Below are 12,966 nucleotides of genomic sequence, written 5' to 3'. Positions count from 1 at the left end.
TCTGAGTAGGAGCACAAAGGACCGTATTCTCTATATTTCTCTATTTATAGACCCTCGCTCTTTGGTGGAATGTACCACTTGGACTTCGCATAAGAAAAGGGGGGACAGACACCGCTAGGTTTGACATATGCCGAGATTATAGCGTCTCCCTTTATTCAAACCTCCCCACTGTTCTGGCAGAGATTGAACCGGTCCTGTCCGTTTAAACCGAGAAGACACCCATACCGACTCCTCAATGCAAAAAAATAAAAGGGTGCCAAGAAGCTGGGACGAGGGAACGTGGGTGTAAATAGACAGTGAACGCTCTTGGTCTCTCTCTCTCTCACTCTCTCTCTCTCTCACTCTCCCTCCCCTTTCTCCTTCTCTCTGTCTCTCTTTTATGAAATCAATGAACGAGTTATTGGGTAGGACATAAATATAAGGAATCAAAGCCTCCACCGGGACCAGCGGCATTGCGCGCTTTTGATATGCGTCTTCGCCAAATGCTACATGTGTTTTCACATCAGTGTAAATATTGGCTTTGATAGGACGAGAGTGGAATCGGCTCTGGCACGGCTCGGTCTCGGAACCAAATTTTGACCAAGACTTCCAACAGCTTCTTTTTTTTCAACGTAAAACGATTCTCCACCATCACCATCTGCTGCTGTGTGTACCCCTCCCAACTCACTGGCCGGTCCGAAGATGGCAACTTTAACCAACGGGCAGATGGACGGCACGATGCACGGTGTCGGTGTGGTCTCCGCCAGCACGAACGGGCTCGTGAACGGATTAAGCCACAGCCACAGCCCGGTGGGCTGTCTGGCCACCATCCCCATGAAAGACCACGATGCCATCAAACTCTTCATCGGTCAGATCCCCCGCAACCTGGACGAGAAAGACCTCCGGCCCCTCTTCGAGGAGTTCGGCAAGATCTACGAGCTCACTGTGCTGAAGGACCGCTTCACGGGCATGCACAAAGGTGGGTTAAACCCTTATTCCTTCTGACAACTGTGGTTCCACTTGTTTGTAAAAATCTGTCGCACATTGGGGAGAGTAAGGATCCTAAATCCTGCAGGATTTGTTGGGTAGAACAAATTGTGCAATTTTCTGTACCACTGAAGAATGACTTTATACATTTTGTTATCGGGATTTGTGGCATTTATTCCTTTTCATTGGTTCTCCAATTCAGTACATCATTTTTTTTTTGTCTTATTGGGCAAACCTGAGATCGTGTCATATGATATCAAAGCATGAGAGTGTCACGAATCGGGAGTCACGACGGCATGAATTTATGTAGGGTGATATTAGGAGGAGCAATGTTCCTATGTGGGCAGTGTGCACGGGTGTATTCACACATCTAGTCCGGCGGTTGTAAACGTGCTTCCATTCACTACAGCGCTAAATCCAGGCTATTAACCTCACGTGTTCACGTTGCAATCGCGGGGAGGCTGTGTTTGATTGCCCGCAGCAGCGTACACTCTGTTGCCCGTAACTCTCTCGCTGTGTGCGTGTGTGCGTGTAGGCGTGTGTGTGGGGTGTGTGTGTGGGGTGTGAGTGTGTGTGTGTGTGTGTGTGTGTGTTGGAGGGTTGGTAGTGAGGGGGCGGTTGCGCGTGCACGCACATGTGAAACACAAGAGGAGTAGGCCTATGACTATTGTATTTTTGTATTGCCTTTTTTGGGGGGGGGGGGGGAGTTTATTGTAAAATCTAAACCACGAAGTATGAATGTAAATTGCACAGACATACATTTTAATTGATTTTTATATGTTCTGAGCCAGCACTGCTCATTACTTAGGTCTATTTTTTCAACTGTTTCTAGTTTCACACTGGGAGGATTCATTTGTCAGGGTTATAAATTATCATAAACTTTTGGTATAACAAATCCTACATGGCCCTGTGGTGTTATATTAATGGCCAGCCATGTATTTCTGGTGCAACATGGTGCTTTTTATTTTCTTCTCTCAAGGGAAGGGTCATTCTCTGCAAATCACCATCTAACGAGAGGTCACGAATTGATCTGATTCCTGCAGGACATCTGAGCAAAGTAAATTAAAAATGACCTATCACTTTTTGGGAGTCCCACTTGCTCCCCCCTTAAAGCCCCCTTAAAGCACCCTCTGCCCCATGTAAACGATATATGACATGCATCATGTGTCAGGAAATGATTATCATATACAAACAATTCCAGAGGGCAGACTGTCTGCAGGTATGGGGGGAACCAAAGAGGTGGAGAAGAGCAGAGAGGGGGGGTTATCTTTTATTAATAGCCCAGCTGTAGTAGTGACTCCCTGTTGGACAGTTAATCACCAGTGGCCCTAGAACTAAAGGCACGGCTCGCCAGCTGATTCTAAAAACTGTCTCCTCACCACGATATACGGCCCTGCTTCCCGGGCTGGGCCCCCGCTTTCATTAGCGAGCCCCCGCTGAGCTCATATTTTAACTAGCTGGAGGCACTAGCTACTCCCTGGCTCACCAGCTCACTGGCTCACTGTAACCTGCTTGAAGGCCGCATTCCCTTCAACACCCCTCCCGAGGTTTCCAAAGAAGATTCCCAAATTAGCAGTAAAAGACAGCACGTCCCACAAATAGCAGGCAAAGTGACTGACTGTGTGCACTGCCGTCATACTGGTTTTATTGAAGACTTCACAGCATAACATGAATCAGGTATAGTATGATATCACAGCTAGATTTTGAGACAAGAGTAAATACACTGATAAGCAAATATACAAATACTCTGAAGATAAATAATGCATGCAGTATCTGTTTTTCTGTGCCTTGTAAAAATATATTATAAGCAGCTGAATGACCTTTAATTTGAGAGTGCCATTTTGGCGGTTAAAATGTCTTTGTCCATTTTGCACAAATGTATGAATTGACATGTGTACATACATGTTACACTACTTCTCCCTCTCCTCCCAGCTTCTTCATGCAGTATATGCATTTTTCAAAGTACTGCGATAGAATAGAAAGAGTCAAATCGAGGGCATGAACCTTTAAGGTGTGAAACGCTCCAGTAGAGTGAAGTCTCTAGAGCGGCCCACGAGAAAACTCCTCTTCCCTTCCATCTTTTCTGCTCTTCATTAACTCTGCCTGATACCCATCATTCCTCGCTTTCCCTCCTTGCCCTTTGTCTTCTCTTTTTGTGCTTACACGGACATGTTGCCTGTTCAGTGACAGGACATGCTGGATAATGGCTATGGTAATACAAAGATTGTAGATGATCAATCGCCATTTCTTTTACAATTTTGTTCTACCCGTTTTTTTCTCTCCCAATGGTACTTTGTACAGTAACTGTCACCGCTAACAATGTAATGCCTCATCTGGGGATGTGTTGCGTTCATTTAACTTTACCCAAAGTGACATGGCACTTTTACAAAGAACTAAGCATGGTCTTCAGCCAGATAATACAGAGCTTTTTCTGCTACGGCAGGTAATAAAAGCTCCTTCTGTTCTCCTGTACATCAACAAGCCTAAAGAAACAGCCATTGCTATGGTAAAGCTCCGAAGAAAGAGACCCCTATTAGAGCCATTGTCAGCCCGTGCCTGTGATACTATTGCCATAACCCTCCCCATAATGACTCCATGTATCACTAGTAATCTAGTCTTTAGGATTCTGTCCCCTTGGAATGGAGGGGTGGAGGGAGCGAGGAGGAGGGGAGCATGGGACGGGCGTCTGCAGAGGCTGGGAGCGGGCGCAGGGACACCAGCGCAGGCCTACATTCTCCCAATGATTTTATTTCTCTCCCCTCTGCGACCGAGCCATGCTAATAGAGGCCATTTATAATGGTCACCGGCTGCTGCTGCTACCATGCACAACGGGGCTGAGAGGCACGGCTAGCACAAAGAGCCAGCCCTTTTCTCTTTCTCTTCTCTCTGGCATTGCAGCACGTGAGGTGGGGGTCTATTCGGGAAGAGAAGGTGTAGATATGATTGCTATACGATTCATCAGCCTGATTTCATGTAATAATCACCAGGGCAATTGAGCCGCGTGGATACGGGAACGACATTAAACAACTGAAGGTTGTTATCTGTTGTTTACGGCTGTCACATCTTCAGGCGGTATTGTGTTCCAGGCCAAACCTTTATTGTCTACATCTTCGTTTTCCCAAGCAAATGCAAATGCAACTGTCACCAAATTTGTTTAACTGCTGTTGTTCCATTTAGTGGTCATTTAATGTGAGTAATATATTTGTCCTTGGCCAAACTAAATACATTAGCAACAGCTCTCGCCATAGGCTCAGACAGTTAAAGTGGTTGCAAAGCCAAGGAGTTGCTCAAAGTCAAAGCAGGTGTTGAAACCTCATTAATATATGGGCCAAATAGTCCATTTTGACCTGGCAAGTGATGTAAATGTCACAGGTCTTTAGTGCAAATCATCTACTTTCAAGAGAAGATACTACTAGCTCCCTGTAATAAAATAATGTTGGTGATTAATGATAATATCTTTGCTGTTCAGCTTTTTTGTCATTTCATCTCAATACCTGAGAAAATGGTTTACAATGTTTGAAATCAAGCAAGTGGAGATACAGGGTGATGATCTTGTTGAAATTTATCCATACTGTCCGTGGCTTATGCTACAGATGGGGGCTATAATCTACGCAGGTCATAAAGGGAGTTATGGTTCCCTCTGAACGTCTACAGTATTGATATTTCAACCCTTTTAAGTGAATGTGTCAAGGGAGCAGGCTCAGAGCAGATCATTGGGCTCATCGTGTTCCGTGAGGCCAGGAAGTCACGATGCCAAAAACATGAAAGTCTCATGCTGTGTTTTATTGCAGGCAATTAGGTGTTACAGGTTGCCATTAGAGTACCGCGTGCAAAAGAAAAGGAGGATAAAACCAAATTTAGCTTTGAACAAAGGGAGAAAGTGCGGGTGTGTTTTTTCGTCCTGCAGGCCTGCGTTAATGCAGCATGCGTTCCGGCCGAAAGATTTCACTCTCGTTGCATCATCCTCTCTCTGTGGGATCCCTCTCTCTCCTCCCCTCGCATTTGGTTTGGGATTGGTGTGTGTGTGTGTGTGTTAATGTGCTCCTCCTTTCCTCCCTGGCCCAGAATCCTCCACTCAGCTCAGAATGCGCACTCAGGCCCCACATCGTGCCCGTTTCTATGAAGACGCATCCCAATGGCTTTTGACTTTTTTTGTCATGGAGAAAGGCAACATGTGTCACAGAGGAGGTCGCTTCTCATTAAAGTGCACCCGACCACCAGCGCCACACGGTACTGCCACCAACACCCCTGTCCTGGCACAGCCCAGAACTGCCAAGCAACAAGAGGGAAACAAGAGGCGGAGCCAGAGCACAGTGAGCCTAATTTGTCAGGAGGGCCGTTGTCAAGGCAGCACTGCCTCTGTTGTCCATTATTATTGGAGGGGACTGTCAAATGTGGGCCGGCTGATGGCCGAGCAGGGAGCCAGTTAGTCACAGTGAGAGATGACCGCACCAAGCCAAAGGAGGGAGTGCTCATAGAGCTCCTGCGAGGATTAGCATGCTAAGAGCAGGGTTGGAGTCATGAGCCCTGTCAGGAGGAGGGGCCCTCTGGCTACTCTGACCTCAGCGGCCCTCTCATTAAAACCACTGACCTTTACATCGAGAAAGAGAGCGATAATGTAAAGGGATGGTGTACCCACATGTTCTTCTCATTTCCCGTCCAAAGGCATACATTCAGCACAAAGTTAAACATATCTACCAGAAACAACGTTGAGGGTTTAAAGGGTCATTTATAGAGACTTAACTTGTTTCACAGAAAACTTTTCGGTTGATGCACATGCACGTCTACAAGAGTCACGCAGTAAAAATTGTCTAGCCAGCGGAAATCAGGGTGCTAGTGTGTGTAATGGTCCCACATGGCAAAGTCATGGCTCACTGTGGACACTGCTGACCTGGGGAGAGGCACAACACTGAAGATGTGTAGCCATCGCTGCAGATCAGAGAGGCTACTGATCTCAACAATTTTTACAGACAGACAGACATTTTTACTAGCTATTTCCAAGTCAGTTTTCTGGCGTAACAATCACTCCAGGGGTGTGGTGTTTTATTTCCATCATTTTGGAAATGAGCCATAATATTTCCAACAATGTCTTTCAAAGCTTTCTTGTGTTTTGACACCATTAATCTCGTCGCCCACAGCTCGGATAAAATAGAGTCTACCTTAAAATGTTTCATGAACTTTTGTTTTCCATAAAGAGAGGCTAAACAACTTGCACCTTCCTTCTTCTTGCTCTCGCTTTCCTGTTGCCAAGTTCAATGCCCGCGTGTACCATTCTTCCAAAGGATGAAAAACAAAAAATCCTTTTTTGACAAACGCTCCTTAGAGAGGTAAATATGTTCTGTTTTCAAGGCTCTTGCATCATCTAAGTGTTGTTGTGCTTGTTGCTCAATTGTTTTAAACATTGACGCTTTAGGCCTTTTCAATCTTTTAGGGACGCTTAATACCACTTCCAAGCCCCCCTGCAGATACCGGTGGCCGGTTCAGGAGATGAGGAATGCAATACTATTGAAATATTGGAAAGTCTTACACGTTGTTTTTGAGATTTGCTTTTGTTCTGCTGATATCATTGCTAATAAAAGAGTGTCCTGTGGGGAAGTGCCCTGCACTTTTTTTCATTTAGCTTCATGTAATTTTTTTTTACAAGGTTTAAATATTCATTGTAGTTTAGATTTAGCTTTAAGAATGATATGAATACAATATAATGATAAATATAAACATGTATAGGTTCCCATGCATAGAATGACCTGCGTTGGTTTCCACGTGTGATTTCTGTCTCTTTTTCAACGGTTCCATTTCTGGCATTCTTATCTGTGCCATGCCATTACGCGGGCACCATGCTCTGTATGTTGTTGTTCAGTGTTTTTTTTGCCTTTTGGATTAGAGCTGCATGCTCCTTTTATCGAGCTTTGCACAGTCAGGAGGCATTATGATAGGACATATTATAATATCCGTGCCAACTATCTGTTTGTGTACAGTACATACGTATGTGTTATACAGGGGTGTATACATTTTCTCTGTATATTTGTTGTGTGCTCATCCCTTTATGTGCATATGGATTTATATGTGTGTGTGTGTGTGTGCTATTAAACTGCAGAGTATATTACTGCATGTACCATCATATTAACTTTTAATGTTTAATTCTAATATTCATATTTAAGGCCCAAACCCAACTCAACCCCTCAGTGCGCTCATGAAAATGGGTCCCAGCTGCAGCTCTCCCTTCTGCAGAGGCTGTCCACGAGGACATAGCAGCATGACAAAGCAGCATTATGAAGAATAGAACCAAAGTGTATCACAGCTAACTGTGGCAGTGGCCCATTAATGCATATCCAGCAAGCATTCATTTGTTTTACATATTGTGCTCCACATACCTAATATCTTATATAATCAGATGTTGTTGTTTTTCTCCTCATACTATTTATAACGTTGTTTTCAAGGTCAAGTTGTTTTTTAATATCACAGAAAAAACAAATCAATATTACCTTCCACATATACATAATGTAATAAGCTGTCGCAATTTCTCCAACCAGTGATACATGTACTTTCAATTACCATTTTAGCTCATACACCAAACAAATCATTCAGATTTATGGTTCATATAAGTTGGATTGATGTTCTCAACCAAATACTATAAATAACTAGAAGTGGCGTATCAGGGAAGACACAAGCTATGTATTATTTGTCCCACGTAGAAAGCACGTCAAAGATCATTGAGCATGTGTGACTTGTCATACATATTTCGCTTTCTCCGTATGGGTGTACACAATCTCCTGTGCTGTGCGACGACTGGCAGGTTTGAGTGTCCCTGATTCAATTCACTTTCTTCCAATCTCCCTTCATGCCTCATTCATGTTCCCCAATTAAAAATGCACCACGTTGACTTGTAAAAAGAAGGTGGGAATGGAGGTTAGGGCTTTTCAAAGATCTCTCTCAATTATTCAAGACCAAGTTTGATTCTGAAAATGGAGGAGGATTAATAAGTCATGCAGAAGTTTTCGAAAGGTTTGGGTAGCAAATGTAATGCAGAATGTTCCGATGAAGCGAGCAGAAGTATCGCCCAAAGACAAATCTTTGTTGTTGATTAGGCTTGACAAGTTTTGACTCCCAGATTCAGCATCCTTACATTTAAACTACCTCTCAGATGCACAAGGGAAATCTGAAGTGAGCAACTCAGGTCAGAGAAGCTTTGCTCCATTTCATTTTTTTGAATTATCTTTAGTTTTGCAGAGTTTTGAATGACAAAAGGCAACTGAACAGCTTTCAAATATTTTAGATGTTTCTAGATAATTGTTCTATCTTAATTCCCCAAAAACAGTGCAAATCAGTGCCTTTTGCTGTCAGATATTACCATTCAAATCATATTGGCATCACATTGAGGGAAAGTATATCAAGGCTTTACTCTATCCTGCCGGTTGGAGAGCAGATCGACCAAAACATATCGCTGCAGAGGGAGATGGTGCAAGAGTGCGTAAAACGACAAGGCGCTCAAGAGAGAGAGAGAGAGCGAGGGAGAGAGGGAAGGAGAATTAGAGAGATGTTGAAACAGGGATGATGTAAGAGAATGCATGAAAAGAGGCGAGGGAGATCCATGGAAGAGAGTTCTAGTGCGGGGGGGGGGGGTTGCACACAAAGACAGACAAAGAGTATCAAGAGGCAGAGCAGTACACAAGAATGAGAGTAGAGATTGTAAAGAGATGTGCAGACTAAAAATGGAGTCACAGAGAGATTGTTAAATGACATGCACAGAGTGAGCAAAGGGAATGAAAGGAAGAGGGAAGGGGCTGAGAAGAAAAGACAGACAGAGAGAGAGAGAGAAGTAAAAAGAGTGAGGGAGTCCCAGAGACAGATGTCGCCCTCGCTGGCCTCGACAGATTGATAGCTTCTGGCCCAGTTCCATGCCAGGCTTTGACCCCTCTGTCCTCTGCTGTAATTTATAGGCTGCGTTTTGCCAGGTTTAAGCACGACTCTGTGGCCATCATGGCTCAAGAAGGGAGAATGACCTTCCTGGGATGGGAGCAGAATTAGACTCCTGCAGCTCCAGCCACCTCGGGGGTAAATAAGCAAGTGCCCTCCATATTAAATGGGTCTCTGACAACATGTTAATTGGACAGGTTTTACTGTATATTTGTACGTCGTGTCTTTTTTGCCTGTGAATGTTAGCTCCTGCACTTTCTTCATGTATTTCAACATGTTAATGTGGCTGTGCAGTATAATATAGCGTTTAAGTTTTAGTGTCTTAGCATCGGCAAAAAATTGATGAGTGTGCATTTACAGGTCCTTGCTGCATATCAGTTCAGTCACACTGCCATTAACATGCAGCAGCAAAGAGGTTCTTTGCATTTTGGGTGACCCAACGTCTGGACAAACCGTTGCTGTTCTCAAGTAATGTCCAGCACTCTAAGTAACAAAAATAAAATAAGACCCTTTTTTATTGTCTTTTCACTTTTTATAAAACTGTATTTTTACTTAAAATATTGTTGAATTTGTTATAAAAATGTCAGGAAAACACTTACATCTGAGTAAATGCAAACATGAACTGAGCATTCATATTGGACCCCATCTATCACATAAAAAAGCTGATTGAGAAAATATGTCCTTCCTTTAAGACTTATGTTCAGTCTTTAAAGGACGCTCTTGCAAATAATTGAGGAAACATGACGTGGATTTAAGCAGGTTCATGCAGTTTGTGAGGATCATTTTGCAGAGGCGGTTGTTTTCCTCAAAAGCAGGTGAAAAAGCTTTTGTTAACACATGATGTCTAGGAGACAAATGTACATATTCTACAGAAATCAATACGGTTTTCTCTGAACAGCCAGTAGCAAACTAACAGTGTTTGATTTTAGTCGTATTATATTTACGTCAAACAAAGAGCAGAAAGCAATTCATGGCTATAGCCTGAACATCACCTATCTAATGATGTACCTATCATTTATTCATATTGCAGTGCTTTGTATTTTATTTTCATACGCAATCTTTCCTTTCATGAATTTAATTGTTATTAAAATATGAAACATTAGTTTGAAGAAACAATTATACAAATAAATGTTACTATCGTGTTATGACAGCCACATTAACTTGGTATGGAATTCCTTTCAATAAATATTTGATTTAAACTATTTTCTCTTTATTTTTTGAGTCTGCTGATCAAAGACACCTCGAACCACTGTCTGCACCTGCTCATGTCTTTTAATGATTGCTTGAATGATTAGCTGCTGCCGTCATGTCAGGTAGAAATTTAATGAAAAATGGCAGCACACGTTTGCACAGGGGTTTCTTGTAAAGTAAATATGGCCCTGTGTGTATCCGGAGCGTGCCTTCTAGTAAACTAACTTGGCTGGCTAGCCGGTGGGCTCAGCTGGGTTTGTGCCTGGCCATTCAGAGTGGCAATGCACAAATCAGCCCAGGGAATGATCTGGACAGAAAGCCTTCAGCAAATTATTACAGATTTGCAATTTAATGGCTTCTGAGGTCTCTACCAGTCCCACACAGGTTCCCAACGAGACAGAGCCCATTAGTTTGGTCCTTTAATCACAGAAGAGGAGATTGGGAATCATGGCCAAACCTATACATACCCGCCTCTCTTGGTGTGGAATGATTTCATGGGTTTATAGATAGAGACAGAGACGTCTGTGCATGTGCGCAGGCGTGTGTATGAGTTTGTGAGCATTGGCTAGTTGATAAGATTTGCTTTCCCCCCGGAGAAACAGTGGTGTGCGTGTGTGTGTGTGTGTGTGTGTGTGTGTGTATGGGTGTGTGTGGGTGAGAGTGAGTAAGAGAGAGAGAAAACAATGCGTTCCTCTATGGATCGTTTTTCAATACCATGAGGACGCACTGGGCAGTAGCAATTCATTTGGTATAGGCTGTACCCAAAGCTAACAAAAGCCCACTTCATAAATAAAAATGGAGAATTAGTTTCCAATGTCATGTTCCAAAGATATTTTCATCAAAAGTGGTTTCAATTTAAGTAAAACACGTTTTAGTCTGCAAACACGAAAGTTATTATTTGTATCAAACTAATTAAATTCAATCAAGAGAGAAACATGACAAACATGACAAACATGACATTAACATTTTCTGTTCAGCATAGTGTAGCAAAGTTTCTGATTATTTAAAAGCTCTAATTTAATAATATCACTTTGTGTTCAGGTGACTCTCCCTAACGCACTTCAGTAGACTGACTTATTCCAGACAATGAGCTGTAAAACAGCGCCTCAATTAAGCCTGTAAATAAAATAAATCTAAAAAAACATTAGCGAGTGATGTATTACTTATTCTGTAAATGAATCAGCAGTTCTCATGTTATGGTCAATTATGGATTTACAGTTCAAGACATTTTCTATTTATGGAGGCAGAAAGAATGTATTTTAGATAATGACATAACTTTTGTGATACTATTTGCAACAGACAAATTACCAGCTTTTTACAAGGTGTTTAAGCAAGTCTTGTCCCATTGCCCTGATTCATGTGCCTTCGATGCAAAATGTAAAAACTATCACTCAATCTGCCTTTCAATGTCCCAATTTGTCCAAGAGGAAGCCAAGCTTTCTAAATGAGCTGGATAAAAGTGACTGCCAAAGGGGATGAATATATATAATTATCTGTGGCTGGAGCACCAACAAAGGGACTTTGAAAACCAACGTTGTGTGCCAAAAGCTTCATTAGCCCGACGACAACAAAATGTCTCCTCAACTTGCAGGCTTAAAGATGCAGGGTACCTGCAAAGCCATTAAGAGCATGCAGTCACGCAGCCTCCTGTCGCACAAGCGCTATCTGTTTGGGATTAGCAGCTACTTAATGCGCTAATGTTGATATGCTAATGTGTTCATGTTTGAATTATTAGGTGATTTAAGAAATGGCTGGCTGCTGTTTTGTTGGTCTTACGCACTGACACGTTTAGAAAGGACGGATAACTGTGTTTACTTTGCATATTGAAATCCCTGGAAGTCTTTCACGTGTCCTTCCTGTAGCGACTAGTGGTCCATGTTAGCTTTGCAAACATCTTAATTGTGTTAAATGGAGGAAAAAGGGGGGAAGATTAAAAGCCATTAATGTGTGTTGTTGAGGGTGTGCTATTCCCGGGACGGTGCTTTTGTTCACTTTGGCAAAGCAGAAGAGAGAGTTTCACCTTGAAAACTCAATGCACACCAGAAACATTGTCATTGTGTATAAAACGCTGCTGTCTCTCGCTCTCACTGTTGTATACACTGTTTCCTTCCATTCGTCAATTCTTTGCATTTCTTTTTGTGATCGCCTCTCTCCATCCTCCTTACTCTCTTTGTACGTCTCTCACAATTTTCTCTCATTCTATCTCTCGCTTGCTTTTCCCTTTGTAGCACTGTTTCTCCTCATCACTCTCTCTCTCTCACTCTGTCTGTCTAAGCGTCAGATAAGCTCACTGGGGGAGACTTTAGAGGACTCTCCATCTGTGTATAAATAGCTCTGGATGAATTATTGAGGGACCTGGGGTTGCTAATAATCCCGCAGGACCCATCTGACAATGACACAGAAGATGGAGGGAAAACAATTACGCAGGCTTTCTCCTTCAGAAGAGTGGGAATGGGAGTGGGGGGGACTCGACGGCCTCTGGGACCCTCCTTGCGGGGCCCAACATCTTGGCTAATAAACCCAATTAAGTCTCCGGAATCAATCGGAGCCCCGGGGGCGTCCTCTCTCTTCCTTCCCCGGACGGCCTGCAACAACAGGAAGTGTAATGATTCATGTTCCCGTTCTGCGTTGGATCGTCCTCTCATCTCCATCTTGCAGGTTGGCAAGGCGGACGGGACAGGACAGGATGTCCGCCGAGGCAGGATAATAGGACAGGGAGTGGAAAGAAGAGAGGTGCACAGAGGAATATTAATAGGAGTGTTTGTCCTGTAAGTGTTTTACCGGGGGGATAAGACATGGGGCCGCTCCCATGACAGAGTTGAAGAACTTTGTCTTCTTAGTGATACATGATTCATCTGTAGGCGGATTTTTGATCAATCGACTTTTCCAGGTGCT

The 12,966-nt window shown here is 43.2% G+C and overlaps 1 protein-coding gene across 1 annotated transcript in view; it reads left to right on the top strand.

Moving 5' to 3' along the window:
* Positions 1-681: 681 nt before the first annotated feature.
* Positions 682-12,966, top strand: part of celf4 (CUGBP, Elav-like family member 4) — a gene marked incomplete at its 5' end in the record, with an annotated part of 76,833 nt that continues 64,548 nt past the window's right edge. Inside the window, one exon of the mRNA XM_079266157.1 lies at positions 682-958. Within this exon, the coding sequence (XP_079122283.1) occupies positions 682-958 (277 nt within the window). The remainder of the gene's footprint in view (positions 959-12,966) is intronic.

Source organism: Melanostigma gelatinosum (genome assembly GCF_949748355.1).
Source record: "Melanostigma gelatinosum genome assembly, chromosome: 3".
In the NCBI taxonomy this organism is placed as follows: Eukaryota; Metazoa; Chordata; class Actinopteri; order Perciformes; family Zoarcidae; genus Melanostigma; species Melanostigma gelatinosum.
This window is presented reverse-complemented; position numbering and strand designations above follow the sequence as displayed.